Source organism: Haliotis rubra, unplaced genomic scaffold, assembly GCF_003918875.1.
Source record: "Haliotis rubra isolate DU_JTF1 unplaced genomic scaffold, ASM391887v1 Scf16, whole genome shotgun sequence".
NCBI classification, from domain to species: domain Eukaryota; kingdom Metazoa; phylum Mollusca; class Gastropoda; order Lepetellida; family Haliotidae; genus Haliotis; species Haliotis rubra.
Genome location: NW_025765558.1, coordinates 2,262,511 through 2,289,308, shown reverse-complemented (window position 1 = coordinate 2,289,308; position 26,798 = coordinate 2,262,511). Strand labels below are relative to the sequence as shown.

The following is a 26,798-nucleotide window of genomic DNA, read 5'->3' as shown; positions in this document are numbered from 1 at the left end:
CTACCCGAATCCATTGTCTGTCATATGATAGTTTGTTTTATGACAATAACTTGATTATTGTAAGCAGATTGCTTATGTTTGCTTTGACTTACTCTGAAAGCAAATCGTGGAAACCCCAACAGAGCTAGATTTTGTAGTTTAGTAAGAAAATGCAATAGTATGTCACTCACTCCCTCACTCACTCACCTGTTGACCAGTGAAGCAGGGGTGGAAATAACCCATTGCCCGACGTCCGAGTCCAGTGTTTTTTTCTGTCGGGCAAGCAAATTTGTATATCACACTGTACCGGTGTCCAGTTGACTTTCCAATGTTATATATGTTGTTTATTTTAAAAAATCAACAAGAAAACGGCTCGGTATAGTGGAAAAATTATCAGGGCAAGTGATTTTACATGTGCCACTGTTCCGGAGTACACTAGCAATTTTAAAGTTATTTCCACCCCTGTGAAGCCAATATTCGTGTCCCTTATCATCATGATCATGATAATACTGGAATATATGTATCATAATATATCACCAGTCCATCAATAATGTTCAAATTTATATTATTTGTAAAACCGTGTCATTTTTGTGGTAGTGCTAGTGGCAAACATGATCTAATAGCATGATCTTTTATGTTCCAGACACTGAGCTCAATGGCCTCAAACGACGATGCTGCCATTTGACGTGATGAAGGTGCTGTGCAGGTGTAATTGTAGGATATCCTTGCAGCAGCTTGTCAGTCACCTCAATAAAGATGGGTTCAGCAGCTGCCAAGTCCTTCAGAAATTTCTTGAGAAGTATCCAGTATTCCAAATACAAGAACCAAAGCTTCCTGGCAGCCTTGTTTTCCTGTCTGCACCAGTACCCATCTGTGAGGATCATTCCACAAAAGATGGTGTCTGTAACCAAGAAGGTGTCTGTGATGCTCTTCACATATGTAAATTCTTCCTTTTGTCAGACTGGTGCAAGTTTCAGGCAAAAGGGAGATGTGTATATGGCCACAACCTTCAAACAACACACAACCTGCAAGTTCTACAGTCCTATCTTATGGACAGGCTGAGTAATCTTGAGATCAAGATAATATTAAGGTGCATAGAAAACCGCACCTTTCTTACCAAACCAGGAATCTGTACTTACTACAACATAGAAAAGGGATGCAATAGAACAACCTGTTCCTTTCTACATCTCTGCCACCATTACCTGTCCGGTTCATGCAAGTTTGGTAGCAAGTGTAAGAGGAGCCACAACATCCATGATCCAAATGTAACCAGCATCCTGGTCCAATATGGTATTGGCTGCCAGCGACCTGATAATGAAGTTCTGAATGACCTCAGAACCTTATTTGACACGTCCACTGAGAGACCTCTAACCAGATACAGCTCAGTAACATCTTTACCAGACTGCACTCAGCCAACTGCAAGAGGACCAAGATCTAGATCATTAGGGTCCTATCCAGAAACCGACTATGGGCCTCCAAGCTGATTCAGATGCTAACTATGGGCCTCAAGTTCAGTATGGTAACTATGGTTATGGTTGTCCCCCTCTGTGTATGCATCTGCCACAAGACCCATATAGATATCCTCCTGGCAGTGGAGGAAGTCCAGGAAACCAATATTGTGGACCTGTGAGAGCTGGTTTTGGCTCCTATCCTTCCAGTATGAGTGCCCCCAAAGGTCCGTATCCCAATCCACCAAATCCTTATCCCCCTAACATTCATCATCCAAGAAACTCAGGATATGGGCCTTCCAATACCCTCCCAAATCCTTATCCCTGACATTTATCATCCAAGAAACCCAGGATATGGGCCTCCCAATACCCTCCCAAATCCTTATCCCCCTGACATTCATCATCCAAGAAACCCAGGATATGGGCCTCCCAATACCCTCCCAATTCCTTATCCCCTGACATTCATCATCCAAGAAACCCAGGATATGGGCCTCCCAATACCCTCCCAAATCCTTATCCCCCTGACATTCATCATCCAAGAAACCCAGGATATGGGCCTCCCAATACCCTCCCAAATCCTTATCCCCCTGACATTCATCATCCAAGAAACCCAGGATATGGGCCTCCCAATACCCTCCCAAATCCTTATCCCCCCTAACATTCATCATCCATGAAACCCGGGATATGGGCCTTCCACTACCCTCCCAAATCCTTATCCCCCTGACATTCATCATCCAAGAACTCCAGGATATGGGCCTCCCAATGTCCTCCCAAATCCTTATCCCCTGTCATTCATCATCCAAGGAACCCAGGATATGGGCCTCCCAATGTCCTCCCAAATCCTTATCCTGCTGACATTCATCATCCAAGAAACCCAGGATATGGGCCTCCCAATACCCTCCCAATTCCTTATCCCCTGACATTCATCATCCAAGAAACCCAGGATATGGGGCTCCCAATACCCTCCCAAACCATTATCCCCTGACATTCATCATCCAAGAAACCCAGGATATGGGCCTCCCAATACCCTCCCAAATCCTTATCCCCTGACATTCATCATCCAAGAAACCCAGGATATGGGCCTCCCAATACCCTCCCAAATCCTTATCCCCTGACATTCATCATCCAAGAAATCCAGGATATGGGCCTCCCAATACCCTCCCAAATCCTTATCCCCTGACATTCATCATCCAAGAAACCCAGGATATGGGCCTCCCAATACCCTCCCAATTCCTTATCCCCTGACATTCATCATCCAAGAAACCCAGGATATGGGCCTCCCAATACCCTCCCAAATCCTTATCCCCTGACATTCATCATCCAAGAAACCCAGGATATGGGCCTCCCAATACCCTCCCAAATCCTTATCCCCTGACATTCATCATCCAAGAAACCCAGGATAGGATATGGGCCTCCCAATACCCTCCCAATATCCTTATCCCCCTAACATTCATCATCCAAGAAACCCAGGATATGGGCCTTCCACTACCCTCCCAAATCCTTATCCCCTGACATTCATCATCCAAGAAACCCAGGATATGGGCCTCCCAATGTCCTCCCAAATCCTTATCCCCTGACATTCATCATCCAAGAAACCCAGGATATGGGCCTCCCAATGTCCTCCCAAATCCTTATCCCCTGACATTCATCATCCAAGAAACCCAGGATATGGGCCTCCCAATACCCTCCCAATTCCTTATCCCCTGACATTCATCATCCAAGAAACCCAGGATATGGGCCTCCCAATACCCTCCCAAACCCTTATCCCCCTGACATTCATCATCCAAGAAACCCAGGATATGGGCCTCCCAATACCCCCAAATCCTTGACATTCATCATCATCCAAGAAACCCAGGATATGGGCCTCCCAATACCCTCCCAATTCCTTATCCCCTGACATTCATCATCCAAGAAACCCAGGATATGGGCCTCCCAATACCCTCCCAATTCCTTATCCCCCTGACATTCATCATCCAAGAAACCCAGGATATGGGCCTCCCAATACCCTCCCAAATCCTTATCCCCTGACATTCATCATCCAAGAAACCCAGGATATGGGCCTCCCAATACCCTCCCAAATCCTTATCCCCCTGACATTCATCATCCAAGAAACCCAGGATATGGGCCTCCCAATACCCTCCCAAATCCTTATCCTGACATTCATCATCCAAGAAACCCAGGATATGGGCCTCCCAATACCCTCCCAAATCCTTATCCCCTGACATTCACCATCCAAGAACTCCCAGGATATGGGCCTCCCAATACCCTCCCAAATCCTTATCCCTGACATTCATCATCCAAGAAACCCAGGATATGGGCCTCCCAATACCCTCCCAAATCCTTATCCCCCTGACATTCATCATCCAAGAAACCCAGGATATGGGCCTCCCAATACCCTCCCAAATCCTTATCCCCTGACATTCATCATCCAAGAAACCCAGGATATGGGCCTCCCAATACCCTCCCAAATCCTTATCCCCTGACATTCATCATCCAAGAAACCCAGGATATGGGCCTCCCAATACCCTCCCAATTCCTTATCCCCTGACATTCATCATCCAGAAAACCAGGATATGGGCCTCCCAATACCCTCCCAAATCCTTATCCCCCTGACATTCATCATCCAAGAAACCCAGGATATGGGCCTCCCAATACCCTCCCAAATCCTTATCCCCCTGACATTCATCATCCAAGAAATCCAGGATATGGGCCTCCCAATACCCTCCCAAATCCTTATCCCCTGACATTCATCATCCAAGAAACCCAGGATATGGGCCTCCCAATACCCTCCCAAATCCTTATCCCCCTGACATTCATCATCCAAGAAACCCAGGATATGGGCCTCCCAATACCCTCCCAATTCCTTATCCCCCTGACATTCATCATCCAAGAAACCCAGGATATGGGCCTCCCAATACCCTCCCAATTCCTTATCCCCTGACATTCATCATCCAAGAAACCCAGGATATGGGCCTCCCAATACCCTCCAATTCCTTATCCCCTGACATTCATCATCCAAGAAACCAGGATATGGGCCTCCCAATGTCCCTCCCAAATCCTTATCCCCTGACATTCATCATCCAAGAAACCCAGGATATGGGCCTCCCAATACCCTCCCAATTTCTTATCCCTGACATTCATCATCCAAGAAATCCAGGATATGGGCCTCCCAATACCCTCCCAAATCCTTATCCCCTGACATTCATCATCCAAGAAACCCAGGATATGGGCCTCCCAATACCCTCCCAAATCCTTATCCCCCTGACATATACCATCCAAGAAATCCAGGATATGGGCCTCCCAAATCCTTCTCCCCCCTAACATTCATCATCCAGGAAACCCAGGATATGGGCCTTCCACTACCCTCCCAAATCCTTATCCACCTGACATTCATCATCCAAGAAATCCAGGATATGGGCCTCCCAGTGTCCTCCCAAATCCTTATCCCCCTGACATTCACCATCCAAGAAACCCAGGATATGGGCCTCCCAGTGTCCTCCCAAATCCTTATCCCCCTGACATTCATCATCCAAGAAACCCAGGATATGGGCCTCCCAATGTCCTCCCAAATCCTTATCCCTCTGACATTCATCATCCAAGAAACTAAGGATATGGGCCTCCCAATACCCTCCCAAATCCTTATCCCCTTACATACATCATCAAAGAAATCCAGGACATGGGCCTCCCAATACCCTCCCAAGTCCTTATCCCCTGTCATTCATCATCCAAGGAACCCAGGATATGGGCCTCCCAATGTCCTCCCAAATCCTTATCCTGCTGACATTCATCATCCAAGAAACCCAGGATATGGGGCTCCCAATACCCTCCCAAATCCTTATCCCCCTGACATTCATCATCCAAGAAACCCAGGATATGGGCCTCCCAATACCCTATCCCCCTGACATTCATCATCCAAGAAACCCAGGATATGGGCCTCCCAATACCCTCCCAATTCCTTATCCCCTGACATTCATCATCCAAGAAACCCAGGATATGGGGCTCCCAATACCCTCCCAAATCCTTATCCCCCTGACATATACCATCCAAGAACTCTAGGATATGGGCCTTCCAATACCCTCCCAAATCCTTTTCCACCTGACATTCATCATCCAAGAAATCCAGGATATGGGCCTCCCAATACCCTCCCAAATCCTTATCCCCCTGACATTCATCATCCAAGAAACCCAGGATATGGGCCTCCCAATACCCTCCCAAATCCTTATCCCCCTGACATTCATCATCCAGGAAATCCAGGATATGGGCCTCCCAATGTCCTCCCAAATCCTTATCCCTCTGACATTCATCATCCAAGAAACCCAGGATATGGGCCTCCCAATACCCTCCCAAATCCTTATCCCCCTGACATTCATCATCCAAGAAATCCAGGATATGGGCCTCCCAATACCCTCCCAAATCCTTATCCCCTGTCATTCATCATCCAAGGAACCCAGGATATGGGCCTCCCAATGTCCTCCCAAATCCTTATCCTGCTGACATTCATCATCCAAGAAACCCAGGATATGGGCCTCCCAATACCCTCCCAAATCCTTATCCCCTGACATTCATCATCCAAGAAACCCAGGATATGGGGCTCCCAATACCCTCCCAAACCATTATCCCCCTGACATTCATCATCCAAGAAACCCAGGATATGGGCCTCCCAATACCCTATCCCCCTGACATTCATCATCCAAGAAACCCAGGATATGGGCCTCCCAATGTCCTCCCAAATCCTTATCCCCTGACATTCATCATCCAAGAAACCCAGGATATGGGCCTCCCAATACCCTCCCAAATCCTTATCCCCCTGACATTCATCATCCAAGAAACCCAGGATATGGGCCTTCCACTCCTCCCAAATACCCTATCCCCTGACATTCATCATCCAAGAAATCCAGGATATGGGCCTCCCAATGTCCCTCCCAAATCCTTATCCTGCTGACATTCATCATCCAAGAAACCCAGGATATGGGCCTCCCAATACCCTCCCAAATCCTTATCCCCCTGACATATACCATCCAAGAACTCTAGGATATGGGCCTTCCAATACCCTCCCAAATCCTTATCCCCTGACATTCATCATCCAAGAAACCCAGGATATGGGCCTCCCAATGTCCTCCCCCAAATCCTTATCCCCTGACATTCATCATCCAAGAAACCCAGGATATGGGCCTCCCAATACCCTCCCAAATCCTTATCCCCTGACATTTATCATCCAAGAAACCCAGGATATGGGCCTCCCAATGCCCTCCCAAATCCTTATCCCCCTGACATTCATCATCCAAGAAACCCAGGATATGGGCCTCCCAATACCCTCCCAAATTCCTTATCCTGACATTCATCATCCAGGAAACCCAGGATATGGGCCTCCCAATACCCTCCCAAATCCTTATCCCCTGACATTCATCATCCAAGAAGCCTGGGATATGGACCTCCCAATACCCTCCCAAATTCTTATCCTGACATTCATCATCCAGAAATCCAGGATATGGGGCTCCCAATACCCTCCCAAACCATTATCCCCCTGACATTCATCATCCAAGAAACCCAGGATATGGGCCTCCCAATACCCTATCCCCCTGACATTCATCATCCAAGAAACTCCAGGATATGGGCCTCCCAATACCCTCCCAATTCCTTATCCTGACATTCATCATCCAAGAAATCAGGATATGGGCCTCCCAATACCCTCCCAAATCCTTATCCCTGACATTCATCATCTAAGAAACCCAGGATATGGGCCTCCCAATACCCTCCCAAATCCTTATCCCCTGACATTCATCATCCAAGAAACCCAGGATATGGGCCTCCCAACACCCTCCCAAATCCTTATCCCTAACATTCATCATCCAAGAAACCCTGGGATATGGACCTCCACAATACCCTCCCAATTTCTTATCCCTGACATTCATCATCCAAGAAATCCAGGATATGGGCCTCCCAATACCCTCCCAAATCCTTATCCACCTGACATTCACTATCCAATAAACCCAGGATATGGGCCTCCCAATACCTCCCAAATCCTTATCCCCCTGACATATACCATCCAAGAAATCCAGGATATGGGCCTCCCAATGTCCTCCCAAATCCTTATCCCCCTAACATTCATCATCCAGGAAACCCAGGATATGGGCCTTCCACTACCCTCCCAAATCCTTATCCACCTGACATTCATCATCCAAGAAACCCAGGATATGGGCCTCCCAGTGTCCTCCCAAATCCTTATCCCCTGACATTCACCATCCAAGAAACCCAGGATATGGGCCTCCCAGTGTCCTCCCAATCCTTATCCCCCTGACATTCATCATCCAAGAAACCCAGGATATGGGCCTCCCAATGTCCTCCCAAATCCTTATCCCTCTGACATTCATCATCCAAGAAACTAAGGATATGGGCCTCCCAATACCCTCCCAAATCCTTATCCCCCTCCATCATCCAAGAAATCCAGGGACCCTCCCAATACCCTCCCAAGTCCTTATCCCCTGGCATTCATCATCCAAGGAACCCAGGATATGGGCCTCCCAATGTCCTCCTCTCCCCAAATCCTTATCCTGTGACATTCATCATCCAAGAAACCCAGGATATGGGGGCTCCCAATACCCTCCCAAATCCTTATCCCCTATGACATTCATCATCCAAGAAACCCAGGATATGGGCCTCCCAATACCCTATCCCTGACATTCATCATCAAAAACCCAGGATATGGGCCTTATACCCTCCCAATTCCTTATCCTGACATTCATCATCCAAGAAACCCAGGATATGGGCCTCCCAAATCCTTATCCCCTGACATATACCATCCAAGAAACCTCCCAAATCCTTTTTCCACCTGACATTCATCATCCAAGAAATCCAGGATATGGGCCTCGAATGCCCTCCCAAATCCTTATCCCCCTGAAATCATCCAAGAAACCCAGGATATGGGCCTCCCAATACCCTCCCAAATCCTTATCCCCCTGACATTCATCATCCAGGAAACCCAGGATATGGGCCTCCCAACACCCTCCCAAATCCTTATCCCCCTAACATTCATCATCCAAGAAACCCAGGATATGGACCTCCACAATACCCTCCCAATTTCTTATCCCCTGACATTCATCATCCAAGAAATCCAGGATATGGGCCTCCCAATACCCTCCCAAATCCTTATCCACCTGACATTCACTATCCAATGAACCCAGGATATGGGCCTCCCAATACCCTCCCAAATCCTTATCCCCCTGACATATACCATCCAAGAAATCCAGGATATGGGCCTCCCAATACCCTCCCAAATCCTTATCCCCCTGACATTCATCATCCAAGAAACCCAGGATATGGGCCTCCCAATACCCTCCCAAATCCTTATCCACCTGACATTCATCATCCAAGAAACCCAGGATATGGGCCTCCCAATACCCTCCCAAATCCTTATCCCCCCTAACATTCATCATCCAGGAAACCCAGGATATGGGCCTTCCACTACCCTCCCAAATCCTTATCCACCTGACATTCATCATCCAAGAAACCCAGGATATGGGCCTCCCAATACCCTCCCAAATCCTTATCCCCCTGACATTCATCATCCAGGAAACCCAGGATATGGGCCTCCCAACACCCTCCCAAATCCTTATCCCCCTAACATTCATCATCCAAGAAACCCAGGATATGGACCTCCCAATACCCTCCCAATTTCTTATCCCCTGACATTCATCATCCAAGAAATCCAGGATATGGGCCTCCCAATACCCTCCCAAATCCTTATCCACCTGACATTCACTATCCAATAAACCCAGGATATGGGCCTCCCAATACCCTCCCAAATCCTTATCCCCCTGACATATACCATCCAAGAAATCCAGGATATGGGCCTCCCAATACCCTCCCAAATCCTTATCCCCCCTAACATTCATCATCCAGGAAACCCAGGATATGGGCCTTCCACTACCCTCCCAAATCCTTATCCACCTGATATTCATCATCCAAGAAATCCAGGATATGGGCCTCCCAGTGTCCTCCCAAATCCTTATCCCCCTGACATTCACCATCCAAGAAACCTAGGATATGGGCCTCCAAGTGTTCTCCCAAATCCTTATCCCCCTGACATTCATCATCCAAGAAACCCAGGATATGGGCCTCCCAATGTCCTTCGAAATCCTTATCCCTCTGACATTCATTATCCAAGAAACCAAGGATATGGGCCTCCCAATACCCTCCCAAATCCTTATCCTCCCAATACCCTCCCAAGTCCTTATCCCCTGTCATTCATCATCCAAGGAACCCAGGATATGGGCCTCCCAATGTCCTCCCAAATCCTTATCCTGCTGACATTCATCATCCAAGAAACCCAGGATATGGGGCTCCCAATACCCTCCCAAATCCTTATCCCCCTGACATTCATCATCCAAGAAACCCAGGATATGGCCTCCCAAAACCTTATCCCCCTGACATTCATCATCCAAGAAACCCAGGATATGGGCCTCCCAATACCCTCCCAATTCCTTATCCCCTGACATTGATCATCGAAGAAACCCAGGATATGGGCCTCCCAATACCCTCCCAAATCCTTATCCCCCTGACATTCATCATCCAAGAAATCCATGATATGGGCCTCCCAATACCCTCCCAAATCCTTATCCCCCTGACATTCATCATCCAAGAAACCCAGGATATGGGCCTCCCAATACCCTCCCAAATCCTTATCCCCCTGACATTCATCATCCAAGAAACCCAGGATATGGGCCTCCCAATACCCTCCAAATCCAATCCCCTGACATTCATCATCCAGGAAACCCAGGATATGGGCCTCCCAACACCCTCCCAAATCCTTATCCCCTAACATTCATCATCATCCAAGAAATCCAGGATATGGGCCTCCCAATACCCTCCCAAATCCTTATCCACCTGACATTCACTATCCAATAAACCCAGGATATGGGCCTCCCAATACCCTCCCAAATCCTTATCCCCCTGACATATACCATCCAAGAAATCCAGGATATGGGCCTCCCAATACCCTCCCAAATCCTTATCCCCCTGACATTCATCATCCAAGAAACCCAGGATATGGGCCTCCAATACCCTCCCAAATCCTTATCCCCCTGACATTCATCATCCAAGAAATCCAGGATATGGGCCTCCCAATACCCTCCTCCCAAATCCTTATCCCCCCTAACATTCATCATCCAGAAACCCAGGATATGGGCCTTCCACTACCCTCCCAAATCCTTATCCACCTGACATTCATCATCCAAGAAACCCAGGATATGGGCCTCCCAATACCCTCCCAAATCCTTATCCCCCTGACATTCATCATCCAAGAAACCCAGGATATGGGCCTCCCAATGTCCTCCCCAAATCCTTATCCCTCTGGACATTCATCATCCAGGAAACCCAGGGATATGGGCCTCCCAATACCCTCCCAAATCCTTATCCCCCTGACATTCATCATCCAAGAAATCCAGGATATGGGCCTCCCAATGTCCTCCCAAATCCTTATCCCCTGACATTCATCATCCAAGAAACCCAGGATATGGGCCTCCCAATGTCCCTCCCAAATCCTTATCCCCTGACATTCATCATCCAAGAAACCCAGGATATGGGCCTCCCAATGTCCTCCCAAATCCTTATCCCCCTGACATTCATCATCCAAGAAACCCAGGATATGGGCCTCCCAATACCCTCCCAAATCCTTATCCCCTGACATTCATCATCCAAGAAACCCAGGATATGGGCCTCCCAATACCCTCCCAAGTCCTTATCCCCCTGTCATTCATCATCCAAGAAACCCAGGATATGGGCCTCCCCAATACCCTCCCAAATCCTTATCCTGCTGACATTCATCATCCAAGAAACCCAGGATATGGGCCTCCCAATACCCTCCCAAATCCTTATCCCCTGACATTCATCATCCAAGAAACCCAGGATATGGGCCTCCCAATACCCTCCCAAATCCTTATCCCCTGACATTCATCATCCAAGAAACCCAGGATATGGGCCTCCCAATACCCTCCCAAATCCTTATCCCCTGACATTCATCATCCAAGAAACCCAGGATATGGGCCTCCCAATACCCTCCCAAATCCTTATCCCCTGACATTCATACCATCCAAGAACTCCAGGATATGGGCCTTCCAATACCCTCCCAGTGTCCTCCCAAATCCTTATCCCCTGACATTCATCATCCAAGAAACCCAGGATATGGGCCTCCCAATGTTCCTCCCAAATCCTTATCCCCTGACATTCATCATCCAAGAAACCCAGGATATGGGCCTCCCAATACCCTCCCAAATCCTTATCCCCTGACATTCATCATCCAAGAAACCCAGGATATGGGCCTCCCAATACCCTCCCAAATCCTTATCCCCCTGACATTCATCATCCAAGAAACCCAGGATATGGGCCTCCCAATACCCTCCTCCCAATTCCTTATCCCCCTGACATTCATCATCCAAGAAACCCAGGATATGGGCCTCCCAATACCCTCCCAAATCCTTATCCCCCTGACATTCATCATCCAAGAAACCAAGGATATGGACCTCCCAATTCCTTATCCCCTGACATTCATCATCCAAGAAATCCAGGATATGGGCCTCCCAATACCCTCCCAAATCCTTATCCCCCTGACATTCACTATCCAAGAAACCCAGGATATGGGCCTCCCAATACCCTCCAAAATCCTTATCCCCCTGACATATACCATCCAAGAAATCCAGGATATGGGCTTCCCAATACCCTCCCAAATCCTTATGGAAGTCCAGCTCGGAATCAAGGGGAAACCTTTCCTTTCCTTCCAGAACCCCAAGGACCACAGATGCCACAACAGCATGAATCCCAAAGAGCCGGAGGAAGACCAAGAAGAATGATGGAAGATTCCCTGTATGAGAACCAAGGACAAAGAAATGACGGAACTCGACCGAAGTCCTATCAGAAGACCAGGTCACAATCCATGGGAAGACCTTCTTATGACAAACAGGTTTCACAGACATCTGACAAGGACACCCTGGATATTTGTACTTTTTTCTTAAAAGGGAAGTGTTGGTATGGCGACAACTGCATGAGACATCACAAGGACATGATATACCAGTGGCAGTGTCGGAAGAAACAAGGAAAAGCTGACTGTCGGCAAGAATGGAAGGATTTTGATGAGGAAACTAACACCAACATAGAAAGGAACTTTTGTCAGCCAGACAAAATTGAGTTAGTATCCATTTTATCAGTAATTAGCAAATTGTTTTCAATTGTCTTCAGCAAACCTGATTGTTTTCACTTGTCTCTAGCAAGCCTGATTATTTTCAACTGTCTTCAGCAAGCATAATCATGATAATTGTTTTCAATTTTCTTCAGCAAGCATAATCATGATAATTGTTTTCAACTGTCTTCAGCAAGCATAATCATGATAATTGTTTTCAATTTTCTTCAGCAAGCATAATTGTTTTCAAGTGTCTTCAGCAGCATAATTGATTTCAACTGTCTTCACCAAGCATAATCATGATAATTGTTTTCAATTTTCTTCAGCAAGCATAATTGTGTTCAATTTTCTTCAGTAAGCATAATTGTTTTCAAGTGTCTTCAGCAAGCCTGATTGTGTTCAACTGTCTTCAGCAATCATAATCATGATAATTGTTTTCAGTTGTCTTCAGCAAGCATAATTGTTTTTTCAATTGTCTTCAGCAAGCATAATTGTTTTCAATTGTCTTCAGCAAGCATAATTGTTTTCAACTGTCTTCAGCAAGCATAATCATGATAATTGTTTTCAATTTTCTTCAGCAAGCATAATTGTTTTCAACTGTCTTCAGCAAGCATAATTGTTTTCAACTGTCTTCAGCAAGCATAATTGTTTTCAACTGTCTTCAGCAAGCATAATTGTTTTCAACTGTCTTCAGCAAGCATAATTTGTACTTTTCTTGTTTTCAACTGCATCTTCAGCAAGCCTGATTGTTTTCAACTGTCTTCAGCAAGCATAATTGTTTTCAACTGTCTTCAGCAAGCATAATTGTTTTCAACTGTCTTCAGCAAGCATAATTGTTTTCAACTGTCTTCAGCAAGCATAATTGTTTTCAACTGTCTTCAGCAAGCATGATTGTTTTCAAGTGTCTTCAGCAAGCCTGATTGTTTTCAACTGTCTTCAGCAAGCATAATTGTTTTCAACCTGTCTTCAGCAAGCATAATTGTTTTCAGTGTCTTCAGCAAGCATCTTCAGCAAGCATTGTTTTCAATTGTTTTCAATGTCTTCAGCACCTGCATTGTTTTTTCAGCTCACCGTCTTTTTCAACTGACAAGGAGCCTATGGATTGTCTTCAACTGTCAAGCTGCAAGCATCCAAGGACATTTTCAACTGTCTTCAGCAAGCATAATTGAACTGACTGTGTCATGGAAATTTGATCAGCAAGCATAATTGTTTTCAACTGTCTTCAGCAAGCCTGATTGTTTTCAACTGTCTTCAAATTGCAAGCCTGATTGTTTTCAACTGTCTTCAGCAAGCATAATTGTTGTTTTCAATTTTCTTCAGCAAGCCTGTCTGATTGTTGTTTTCAACTGTCTTCAGCAAGCCTGATTGTTTTCAACTGTCTTCAGCAAGCATAATCATTAATTGTTTTCAACTGTCTTCAGCAAATTGCATAGTCTGATTGTCTTCATTGTTGTTCAACTGTCTTCAGCAAGCATAATTGTTTTCAACTGTCTTCAGCAAGCATAATTGTTTTCAACTGTCTTCAGCAAGCATAATTGTTTTCAAGTGTCTTCAGCAAGCATAATTGTTTTCAACTGTCTTCAGCAAGCCTGATTGTTTTCAACTGTCTTCAGCAAGCATAATTGTTTTCAACTGTCTTCAGCAAGCATAATTGTTTTCAACTGTCTTCAGCAAGCATAATTGTTTTCAACTGTCTTCAGCAAGCATAATTGTTTTCATGTGTCTTCAGCAAGCATAATTGTTTTCAACTGTCTTCAGCAAGCATAATTGTTTTCAACTGTCTTCAGCAAAGCATAATTGTTTTCAGTTGTCTTCAGCAAGCATAATTGTTTTCATGTGTCTTCAGCAAGCATAATTGTTTTCAGTTGTCTTCAGCAAGCATAATTGTTTTCATGTGTCTTCAGCAAGCATAATTGTTTTCAACTGTCTTCAGCAAGCATAATTGTTTTCAACTGTCTTCAGCAAGCATAATTGTTTTCAGTTGTCTTCAGCAAGCATAATTGTTTTCATGTGTCTTCAGCAGCATCATTGTTTTCAACTGTATTCAGCAAGCATAATTGTTTTCATGTGTCTTCTGCTCGCAAAATGATGTCAAATTGTCTTGAATGATTTTGTTGTTGTCAGATTTGATGGAGTTATTAAAATCAGCTTCACTGATGACCCTATGACAGGAAGTGGGCAGGACGCTGAAATGGACATTCGTCGACTGTCCACCCTATCATCTGAGGATCCGAGTGCAACACCCGTGGTTCACAAGTGGATAACAGACTGGAAGTGGTATTGGGAGAATCAGTTTGGAAAATGGACAGAGTATGGAGTAAAGGTTAGACTTACAACAGAGGTACAGCCAAAAGTGGTTAAATTAGGCCTAAAATACTCAATGCTTTTCTGTCAATGGTCAAAGTTTCATTCCAATTTGTACAGCATTTTAGGTATATTGTAGTGGGTGAGTTTTAGTTTTACGCCACTTTTAGCATATTCCAGCAATATCACGGCAGCTGACACCATACAGGGGCATATTGTCCTCATGTGGGGATTCAAAAGTCGTCATTTTGATGAGCAAATGCTTTAACCACTGGGCTACCCCATCACCTCAACGTTTGCTTCAGGCACATTGATTACAAACAATTTGGGGCACCGTTTTCCAAAATTGGCCCAGCTGGGCTGGTATGTCCACTTAAGATCAGGAAAACTACATTTTTCTACAATTCCACAAACAAATACACAGATAACCCACTTCACAATTTGGAATTATGATTACTTGTACATAAGACCGACCTATCCATGACTCCTTTTGATGCAACTACCTGTGAAGATCCAGGATAGAATTGGTCTTCAGTATAAACCCATGCTTGTTGTAAGAAGTGACTTAAGTGATTGGTGGTCATGCTTGCTGACTTGCCTTCTTGATAGTGGTCATTGGATCCCATTTGAGTGGATCGATGCTCATGATGTCAAGCGGTGGATCGGGTCCAGTCTTGAATATTTATGGACAACTGTCTTATGGTTGACATCTACAGCTCATATAGGAGTATTCCATAGTGTTGAAACAACACACAAAATACCATCCTGCCGGAACTGTCTCACCCTAAGGTTGGTGGGGTAGCCTTGTGGTTAAAGCGTTCGCTCACACGAAGACCCGAGTTTGATTTCCCAACATGGGTACAATGTGTGAAACCCATTTCTGGTGTCCCCCGCCGTGATATTGATGGAATATTGCTAAAAGTGGTATAAAACTTAACTCACTCACTCACTTTCAAAGATCCGCAAAGAATTTTATGGTGAATGTCACGAAAAGGTGAAGGTCACAGGACAGAAATATATTCTGTAAATAATATATGAATATGGTATACTGACTGACTGACTGACTGAGTTTGGTTTTAAGCCGCTTTTAGCAATATTCCAGCAACATCACGGCGGGGGACACCAGAAATGGACTTCACACATTGTACCCATGTGGGGATTCGAACCCGGGGCTTCGGCGTGACGAGCCAACGCTTTAACCATTAGGCTACCCCACCGCCCCTGAATATGGTCTACACTTTCAGTACTGCACCACATCTGTCAGCATGGAATATGTCAAAGTGTAAACAAGCATTGAATTTACCAAAAGGTATGTGACATTGGCCAATCAGAAAGCAGCTTTTTCATCTTCCACTCACTCACTCACTCACTCTGCATGTTACAGGATGTTTATGGTTTCACCTCAACTATGGACAGTGAGGCCTTCGAGAAGGAGTATTTAGCTGATCCCAAGGGATCTATTGACTTCAATACAGTTGAGTACAGCTACAACCTCAACTTCTCCACAATGACACAGGGGAACACACAGGCCAAGACAGTACGGAATGTCAGAAGGCGGCCATATTTCTACACGAAGGGAGACTTGAAAAACAGGTTTGTTTATTATCACATATTTTTTCACACAGCACAATATGTCGTCTCCTAGAGTCACTGCTGTATACAAGCATTCAAAATAAGGGATGCAAAAAGTTTATCTGATTGTACATCTAATGATGTACTTTGTGATATACACATAATATGTGGTCAACCATAGAGTTATAAACTTGTCTCCAGTGCTGCCTTTTTACTAAGTTTTCTAGCCACTGTTTATCTAATTTGATTGGTTAATTTCGCGAAATTTTAATTGGTTCATCAGCGATAGCCACTTCAGGTAAATGGTAAGCATCTGATCCATGAGGATGATCTATAGGTTTTTCAATCAGCATATAATGTCATTTTAGATATTGGCAGAAATTTTGAATGAAAGTTACTAACTGCCAAAAAATAGATTAATTGATGGATTGATTGTAAAACATGTGAATAATAACTGGAACTGTTCAAGAGCCAGAGTAAATACAACTGAAAAAAGAGAAAGAAAAAAAAAGAAATTATTGTAATGTGTCGGGATATGAATCATTTCACAGCTCTTTTGCAGTCTCAGCATAACCTTACACCTCCACCAGAGACATTATCCTGTTTCACTTTAATTTCATGCTCACATAAGTCTGATGATGTGTAGTATCTGATGATGTGTAGTATCTGATGATGTGCAGTATCTTATGATGTGTAGTATCTGATGATGTGCAGTATCTGATGATGTGTAGTATCTGATGATGTGCAGTATCTTATGATGTGTAGTTTCTGATGATGTGCAGTATCTGATGATGTGTAGTATCTGATGATGTGTAGTATCTGATGATGTGCAGTATCTTATGATGTGTAGTATCTGATGATGTGCAGTATCTGATGATGTGTAGTATCTGATGATGTGTAGTATCTGATGATGTGTAGTATCTTATGATGTGTAGTATCTGATGATGTGCAGTATCTGATGATGTGTAGTATCTGATGATGTGCAGTGTCTGATGATGTGCAGTATCTGATGATGTGTATCTGATGATGTGCAGTATCTGATGATGTGCAGTGTCTGATGATGTGCAGTATCTGATGATGTATGCATCTATGATGATGATCTGATGTAGCATCTGATGATGTGCAGTATCTGATGATGTGCAGTATCTGATGATGTGCAGTGTCTGATGATGTGCAGTATCTGATGATGTGTAGTATCTGATGATGTGCAGTATCTGATGATGTGCAGTATCTGATGATGTGCAGTATCTGATGATGTGCAGTATCTGATGATGTGTAGTATCTGCAGTATCTGATGATGTGCAGTATCTGATGATGTGCAGTATCTGATGATGTGTAGTATCTGATGATGTGCAGTATCTGATGATGTGTAGTGTCTGATGAAGTGTAGTATCTGATGATGTGCAGTATCTGATGATGTGCAGTATCTGTTGATGTGCAGTGTCTGATGATGTGTAGTACCTGATGATGTGTAGTATCTGATGATGTGTAGTATCTGATGATGTGCAGTATCTGATGATGTGCAGTGTCTGATGATGTGTAGTATCTGATGATGTGATGATGTGCAGTATCTGATGATGTGCAGTGTAGTGTCTGATGATGTGTAGTGTCTGATGATGTGTAGTGTCTGATGATGTGTAGTGTCTGATGATGTGCAGTGTCTGATGATGTGCAGTGTCTGATGTGCAGTATCTGATGATGTGTAGTATCTGATGATGTGCAGTATCTTCTGATGATGTGCAGTATCTGATGATGTGCAGTATCTGATGATGTGCAGTATCTGATGATGTGTAGTATCTGCAGTATCTGATGATGTGCAGTATCTGATGATGTGTAGTATCTGATGATGTGCAGTGTCTGATGATGTGTAGTGTCTGATGATGTGCAGTATCCGATGATGTGTAGTATCTGATGATGTGCAGTGTCTGATGATGTGCAGTATCTGATGATGTGCAGTATCTGATGATGTGTAGTATCTGATGATGTGCAGTATCTGATGATGTGTAGTGTCTGATGAAGTGTAGTATCTGATGATGTGCAGTATCTGATGATGTGCAGTATCTGATGATGTGCAGTGTCTGATGATGTGTAGTATCTGATGATGTGTAGTATCTGATGATGTGCAGTATCTGATGATGTGCAGTATCTGATGATGTGCAGTGTCTGATGATGTGCAGTATCTGATGATGTGATGATGTGGTAGTATCTGATGATGATGTAGTATCTGATGATGCAGTATCTGATGATGTGCAGTATCTGATGATGTGCAGTATCTGATGATGCAGTGTCTGATGATGTGCAGTGTCTGATGATGTGTAGTGTCTGATGATGTGTAGTATCCGATGATGTGTAGTGTCTGATGAAGTGTAGTGTCTGATGATGTGTAGTGTCTGATGATGTGTAGTGTCTGATGATGTGCAGTGTCTGATGATGTGCAGTATCTGATGATGTGTAGTATCTGATGATGTGCAGTATCTGATGATGTGCAGTATCTGATGATGTGCAGTGTAGTGTCTGATGATGTGTAGTGTCTGATGATGTGTAGTGTCTGATGATGTGCAGTGTCTGATGATGTGCAGTATCTGATGATGTGCAGTATCTGATGATGTGCAGTATCTGATGATGTGCAGTATCTGATGATGTGTAGTATCTGCAGTATCTGATGATGTGCAGTATCTGATGATGTGTAGTATCTGATGATGTGCAGTATCTGATGATGTGCAGTATCTGATGATGTGTAGTATCTGCAGTATCTGATGATGTGCAGTATCTGATGATGTGCAGTATCCGATGATGTGTAGTGTCTGATGATGTGCAGTGTCTGATGATATGCAGTGTCTGATGATGTGCAGTGTCTGATGATGTGCAGTGTCTGATGATGTGTAGTGTCTGATGATGTGGAGTATCTGATGATGTGTAGTATCTGATGATGTGCAGTATCTGATGATGTGCAGTGTCTGATGATGTGCAGTATCTGATGATGTGCAGTATCTGATGATGTGCAGTATCCGATAAATAAAAGTATCTGATGATGTGCAGTATCTGATGATGTGTAGTGTCTGATGTGTAGTATCCGATGATGTAGTGTCTGATGATGTGCAGTGTCTGATGATGTGCAGTATCTGATGATGTGTATCTGATGATATGTAGTATCTGATGATGTGCAGTACGATGATGTGTAGTGTCTGATGATGTGTAGTGTCTGATGATGTGTAGTATCTGATGATGTGCAGTATCTGATGATGTGCAGTATCGATGATGTGCAGTGTCTGATGATGTGTAGTGTCTGATGATGTGCAGTATCTGATGATGTGTAGTATCTGATGATGTGTAGTATCTGATGATGTGTAGTATCTGATGATGTGCAGTATCTGATGATGTGCAGTCTCTGATGATGTGCAGTGTCTGATGATGTGTAGTATCTGATGATGTGCAGTATCTGATGATGTGCAGTATTCGATGATGTGCAGTATCCGATGATGTGTAGTATCTGATGATGTGCAGTATCTGATGTGTAGTATCCGATGATGTGTAGTGTCTGATGATGTGTAGTATCTGATGATGCAGTATCTGCAGTATCTGATGTAGTGATGATGTGTAGTGTCCGATGATGCGTAGTGTCTGATGATGTGTAGTGTCTGATGATGTGTAGTATCTGATGATGTGTAGTATCCGATGATGTACCTTTCATTATCAGGAACGTGGCAACATCCTCTGACAGTGTCGAAGTGCCGGATGTATGGAGCTGCAAGACGTTCAAGTCAACCAAACAACTTTTCGCTCATTTTAGCCGTCCCGATGTGAGTACCTTTGTATATTGCAGGTCTTCTTCCTCCAGCACCCAAAACCATAGAGGCACAGCTAGCCTAGTAGGTCAAGTGTTCGCTTGTCATGCCACACAGTCAGGTTCAATTCCCCTGATGGTTAGAATGCTTTGAGCCCATTTCTCTTGTCCTCACCAACCGAACTGCTAGTGTTGCTGAAAGTGGCATGATTTGGTTGGTTGGTTTGTTGTTTAATGCTGCACTCAGCAATATTCCAGCTATATGGCACCAGCTATAAATTGAGTCTGGACCAGACAATCCAGTGATCAATAGCATGAGCATTGATCTAACTTGGATACGTTGGCATATGTCAACCATAATTTTCTGTATATTCTGTATTGTTTGTCAGTAAAATGAAGTCATTCCACATTGAGACACTGATTATATCTGATCAAGGTTGATGACACCACAGAAGAATACAAAAAAGTAAAAGATCTTTTCTACAAAACTCTCCCAAGCAGCAGAGTGATCAAATCAATCAAGCGCATTGAAAATGGAGAATTGTGGGCTAATTACTATGTGTGAGTATGCATTTAACGTTTCTTTGTGAATATGACATACATGCAGTACTGATTTCAATATTTTGTTGCATGTATGGAGGTATTAATGTAAAATCTGGTGTGCCAACATCGTAAAACCTTATTGGATATTTATGAAAAATGTGCTCACCATTTTTAACCTCTATACCATCATTCAATATATAGATGAAGGACTCTTTTGGGTTGCAATAAGTTTGTTGTCGCATCCGTTACTATTTTTCAGATTAAATAAGATTTTATGAGAGCTTCAATTGGTTAAGTTTTAGTTTGGTTGTTGTTTAACGCTGCACTTAGCAATATTCCAGCTTTATGGCAGCGGTCTGAAAGTAATAGAGTCTGGACCAGACAATCCAGTGATTAACATCATGAGCATCGATTTATACTACTGGGATACAATGACATGTGTCAACCAAGTCAGCAAGCCTGACCAACCGATCCCATTAGTCGCCTCTTACGACGAGCATGGGTTACTGAAGACCAATTCTAACCCGGATCTTCGTGGGTCAACACCCTGTGAGACAAAATCTTGTGTGCATGTGAACATGATATGAAATTCTAACACTTTCTTATTATTACTATAGATAATCTATCCTTACATGACAAATTAACTACAATTATATGAAACATGAGGGTGGTTTTCTATTTCATAATGCATAAATCTATTTTTTTGATTAATTCAACTGCTGTGTCACACCAACAGGAGAAAAGGCCAAATGACAATCAAGGCGGGAAAACCTGTGAAGGAAATGAGCCTGTTTCATGGAACTTTGGAACAATACATCGATCCCATCTGCCACCAGGGCTTTGACTCCCGATTTAGCGGAAAAACATCTGGCACGAAGTATGGACACGGAAGCTATTTTGCAAGAGATGCAAAATATTCTGACTGTTACACTGAAAAAACAGAATCACAAAAGAAAATGTTTGTCGCGAAAGTTCTTGTTGGAGAAAGTGCAAGAGGAAGTCCTGATTATGTGCGTCCTCCTCCCAAAAGTGCACAGAATGTGTACGAGCTGTACGACTCTTGTGTGAATCATCCGTCAGATCCTTCCATCTTTGTTATCTTCTCACCGGAACAGTCATACCCAGAATATCTCATATCCTACGATTGAGAATGTTCTGTATCTTGAAGAACTTTAGCAGATAATGCTTCTTTCAGTAGATATTTGTCTCGACCTGCTCGGCAGTGAATATTCAGACTCAAATCTTCGTATTTGGTAAAAATTGCCCAATTTGCCAAGTCATATGGTTTTGGCAGGGATTTTCCTAGACTTTAGAAGAGGCTGACATTTCCCAAAGTCTTCTGTAAAGATTCCCACATTGAATTAATAATTCCCTCATTCATAAGAATTTGTTTAGTTGTTACAACAATAACATTTTTAAACATGACTGTGATTTCCAAGATATTTTTTTGGATTAAACTTCTTTGTAATTTCTCTCACGACGTTTCGAGACCATTCCAGGTCCCTTCATCAGGTGCATGCCAGTTCACCTGATGAAGGGACCTGGAATGGTCTCGAAACGTCGTGAGAGAAATTACAAAGAAGTTTAATCCATAAAAATATCTTGGACATCAATGTACAACTTCTAAATGCCACTGAAAGACATGACTGTGATTGTTTCTCAAACTCCCTGTCAGTAACACTTGGTATGTGATCCCAGATAAAACCTGTTACAGCTAAATCCAATTATAACAGGTTTAGATCGCTTACATTTTGTGGTGACGATTACCTTCCTCATTCTGACAGTTAGTTTTCGAGCCCTGAATGTTACTAGAATCTGCACTATTCTGAGTGAGTAATCCCAAATGTAACATGCATTTTACCAGTTTCTAAAATGCAATGTATATTCATATATCAGTTAACACTTGTGAGAGGGGTACACAAAGTACCTATCTAGATCTAGACTGAGTTTGTGTTTTAGACTACTAGTTGTCCAACTTCCATTTTTTTTAAGCCTTTGTGGCTCAGAGGGTAAGATGGCTGACTTTGTGTGCTGGGGATTAGGTGCTGACAGTGAAAGTGTGGGTTCGATTCCAAATCCAAAAATGTACTAGAATCTTGACTTTACTGACAAAAGAGTAATCCCAAATATGTTGCAGTGATAGCAAGTGTTATGCCATGGTAGAGGAGATTTGTATTTCAACGACAGCAAGACCAATAAAAGACGGTCTAGCAGGAATAAATTAGTGATTATATTTACACAATTACTTTGTATGCCATGTTGAAATTCTTAATGTGAGAAAATTTGAAATTGAAATATTATTTCCTACTTTGGGGTTAAAAAATTAATTGTTTGTTTTGAAATACTGACTGAAAACATGTTTTGTCTCTAATAATAGCCTTGATTTATTTCTTCAAATACTAAATTTATTTATCAGACCTGACAAAGATACATGTACATGTACCTGGGTTTTAATCGACTCCACTTACACCACATAGGAGATGTCCCGGGACCCCTAAATATTATTTACAGAGGTCCTTGCGGGCAATATGAGGGTCCTGTGAAGTAACGGTGTAGAGAACTGTATGTTTTGATAATTTCTTTAGAGCCTGGAATGAATCATTGATCATGTGGACTGGTGGAGGAAATGATGCCACGTAACTGCTCTGAAGGAAACAACCAAACACTTAGCAAAGTCATAGATGTGTTGTTGGTACAATGAATAATATTGTGGGTCCCTCAGGATGCAGTGAATTTTATGTTCTGTGTCCATTCTCTGCAACCCGTGAAGATCCGGGTTAGAGCTGATCTTCAGTATCCAATGCTTGTCGTAAGAGGCGACTAACGGGATCAGGTGGTCAGCCTCACTGACTTGGTTGACACATGACATCATGTCCCAATAGCGTAGGTAGATGCTGATGATGTTGATCACTTGATTGTCTGGTCCAGGCTTGATTATTTACAGACTGCCGCCATATAGCTGGAATATTGCTGAGTGTGGCGTAAAATTAAACTCACTCACCCATTCTCTACATTTGTTCGTACTGTACGCACATTTGCGCATAGCGTAAAACCCAGCATGTACTCTCCTTGAGTTGTATATTTGATTGGTATATGCTTTCTGTGAAATTCATTCCAAGTTAACCAGTGAACACCATAGTTAATTATTGTAAACATTCCTTAGCACTTATCACTTGAGCGTTATACTAATATCTATTTGTTTACATTTGTTTTCATTATTGAATGGAATATATATCTACTTCGTGTTTTTGATCCCTGACTTGAAACATATTTTTCTAAATTCAAAACCATATGCTTATTTCACACCAGCAAATCAGTTTTAGAGATATCAAATCTTGTTTGAAACCTCTAGAAGTACAACAGTGTATGAACTGGAGATCTAGCCAGGATAGAAAATGATTCATAACCCCAAAATTGTCTGACTACAATGTGTACACAGATGTACAATATACAATGATTTTGTTTAGGTCTGGATACATGGATATATATGTGTGTATATATTTTTTGCTTTTTATTTTTATTGTTTTTTATGTTTTGTGAGTATACTTTTAAAAAAAAGTAGGGGAACTTAATTTTGAATTATGATTGCAAAAATTGGGAGGTATATCTGAGTCAATCAATGTTGATATGATAATAATGAATGTTTTGAGAGTGCGTCACCACTTGCACTTCCTTATGACCATAGTTATTTGTTCAGTAATCGCTCTTGAATGATGATTGGTGTTTGACGTGGAATTTGCATGTGTAGGATTTTCATTTTCAAACCAAAAACCACCAGATAGAAGCAAACACTATCAACTGTGTGATGCAAGATGATTGTCTAAATTAATGGTCTACAGTGATTTGCCAAATCAAGAATGACACCCAATGCATGTGTATGGGGCTGATGCGTTGTGCACATGCATGCCATGTGTTTAGGGTGGTGATAAGGAGAAGTGGTGGTGCGTTCATAAGATGTCTGTCTTTGAAAAGTTTGTACACATGTATACTGCCTATCCAAATTGAAAGGTCAGGTTCCCCTACTTTTTTTAAAGACATACGAAGGTTGTTGTTTTTTTTTCATTTGTTTGTTGATTTCAAAATGTCTATCATGTAAAATGACACTCCGTTTCATAATAAGTTACTGACATAAAATTATGTGATACCAATTTTGTTTGTTTGGGGCGACATTTTGTTTGTCCATGCATTAAGCGTCCTTGATGATTTCCATGTGTTGAAAAAAAAAGAAAAAGTGACTAAAAAGCAATAATACCACAAAAGTGTGTTGCAAGTCTTTGTGAAGTGTTTGTTGGTGTTATATATCTTGTTTTGTATGTATTTTTGACATATTTTTATATATTTATGTGTCATATATACTGTCAATATTTGTACTGACAATGAAACATATGCTTTGACATGTTTGTGGGTGGATATTTATAGAACTCTTTTAGAGGCATTTTAGAAGTTGTGAAGATGAAGGAAAACCCAGTTTTATGGATAGTCAACTCTTTTATTGCAATGAGTGTGACATTTCGGTGTAGGTACTAACACTGTTATCAAGCAAGTGATAAGAACTTGTTTTTCCTTGATATTTACATAAGTAAAAATATCATTACGTACAACAAAGGTTTCCTTACTTTAATTCAAATTAATGTTAAATTTTGAGGCAGTGGGGTAGCCTAGAGGTTAAAGTGTTTGCTTGTCACCCTAAAGACCTGGGTTCGATTCCCCACATGGGTGCAATATGTGAATCCCATTTCTGGTGTCCTCTGCTGTGATATTGCTGGAATATTGCTGTGATATTGCTGGAATATTGCTTACAGTGGCGTAAAACTATACTCACTTTGACATGTTTGAACACTGTCCTTTAGTTTGGAGGCTATTTATGAACAAAAGATTGCAGAATAAATACAATTTAATTTGTGTAGTTTAGTGGGCTTTTGATGTAGGGTATAATTCTCTTGATGTGTGTTGGTCTTGTGGTCCCAGAATAATTTCTACTGCCTGTACCATAATCTATGATGTGTATTCACTCATTAATCTAATAACTTGTTGATGGTTGTAGAAGCCAAAATATTTGATGCATATTAAAAATCAATGTTCTTTCTATTATTGCTTGTGTGTGTTGATTAAATGTAATTACAATTTATATACATTGTGTTAATCAGAATTGTGCCAGCTCATACTGTGCTTGGTTGTAAACTTGTGATGTTTTGAACACAATTGAAGTTCTTTCAGTTGGGGTTGTGTGTTGGCAAATAAGTTGTATTGCAATATATTGCAATTCAGGTACCCGTATTGGGATACATATTGCAATATATAGGGAACTTTTAAGTGTTTGACAGTGAGGGACACTAATTGTGCATGCCAATTCTATTTTCTACATTATAAGCTCCTAAACATATAGGTTATGGTTCTGATAATGGTAATCTCAAAATTAGGTTGCATAGTCAGGGATAATATCTTCTTTTTTATACAACATATAGTATTACAGTATGCTGTTTGTCATTCAAATAACAAAGGAAAATATTTGTTGTGAATGAAAGTATGTGAAGATTATAATTTAAACCATAAAGATGATCACAAACACTTCATATATGTTCTTTACCCAATATATCGATTCTTAGAAAAAATATTGGAATCGTATCGTATCACTATTTGTTAAGAGGGAGGGGTGCAAAGAGAGGAACAGCCAGGTGTGCAAGAAAGGATGGAGACAGCACAGGTATATGATTCAATAACTTTGTTGGCACTTGTGCAGGTGCTCCGCGTACACCTGGCTGTTCCTCTCTTTGCAGTCCTCCCTTGTAACAAATAGTCAACTGTGTCAAAATTTTAATGATAGTTTGTTAACCAAATTTTTTATGTGTAGGACATAAATTCTGCAAAAAATCACAGAGTTGGTCTGATGTTTTGATTATGATCAGTGTTTCATTGAGTATTATATGTTTAGTAGTTTTCGAGTTAGATTGCAATTCATCAGTCCGATTTTGAGCCAAACGGACTATAGTGTGGACAA

General features: G+C 42.5%; 1 protein-coding gene across 1 annotated transcript; it reads left to right on the top strand.

Annotated features, from left to right (window-relative positions):
• The first annotated feature begins 1,472 nt into the window (after window positions 1-1,472).
• LOC124271394 (protein mono-ADP-ribosyltransferase PARP11-like) lies at window positions 1,473-22,245 on the top strand. Its single transcript, XM_046706537.1, has 7 exons — window positions 1,473-1,498; window positions 12,203-12,605; window positions 14,722-14,920; window positions 16,286-16,494; window positions 20,171-20,273; window positions 20,694-20,818; window positions 21,537-22,245. Exons 2-7 carry the CDS (start codon window positions 12,220-12,222, stop codon window positions 21,946-21,948), a joined length of 1,434 nt encoding a protein of 477 aa, XP_046562493.1. The 5' UTR covers window positions 1,473-1,498; window positions 12,203-12,219; the 3' UTR covers window positions 21,949-22,245.
• The last annotated feature ends 4,553 nt before the right edge of the window (window positions 22,246-26,798 follow it).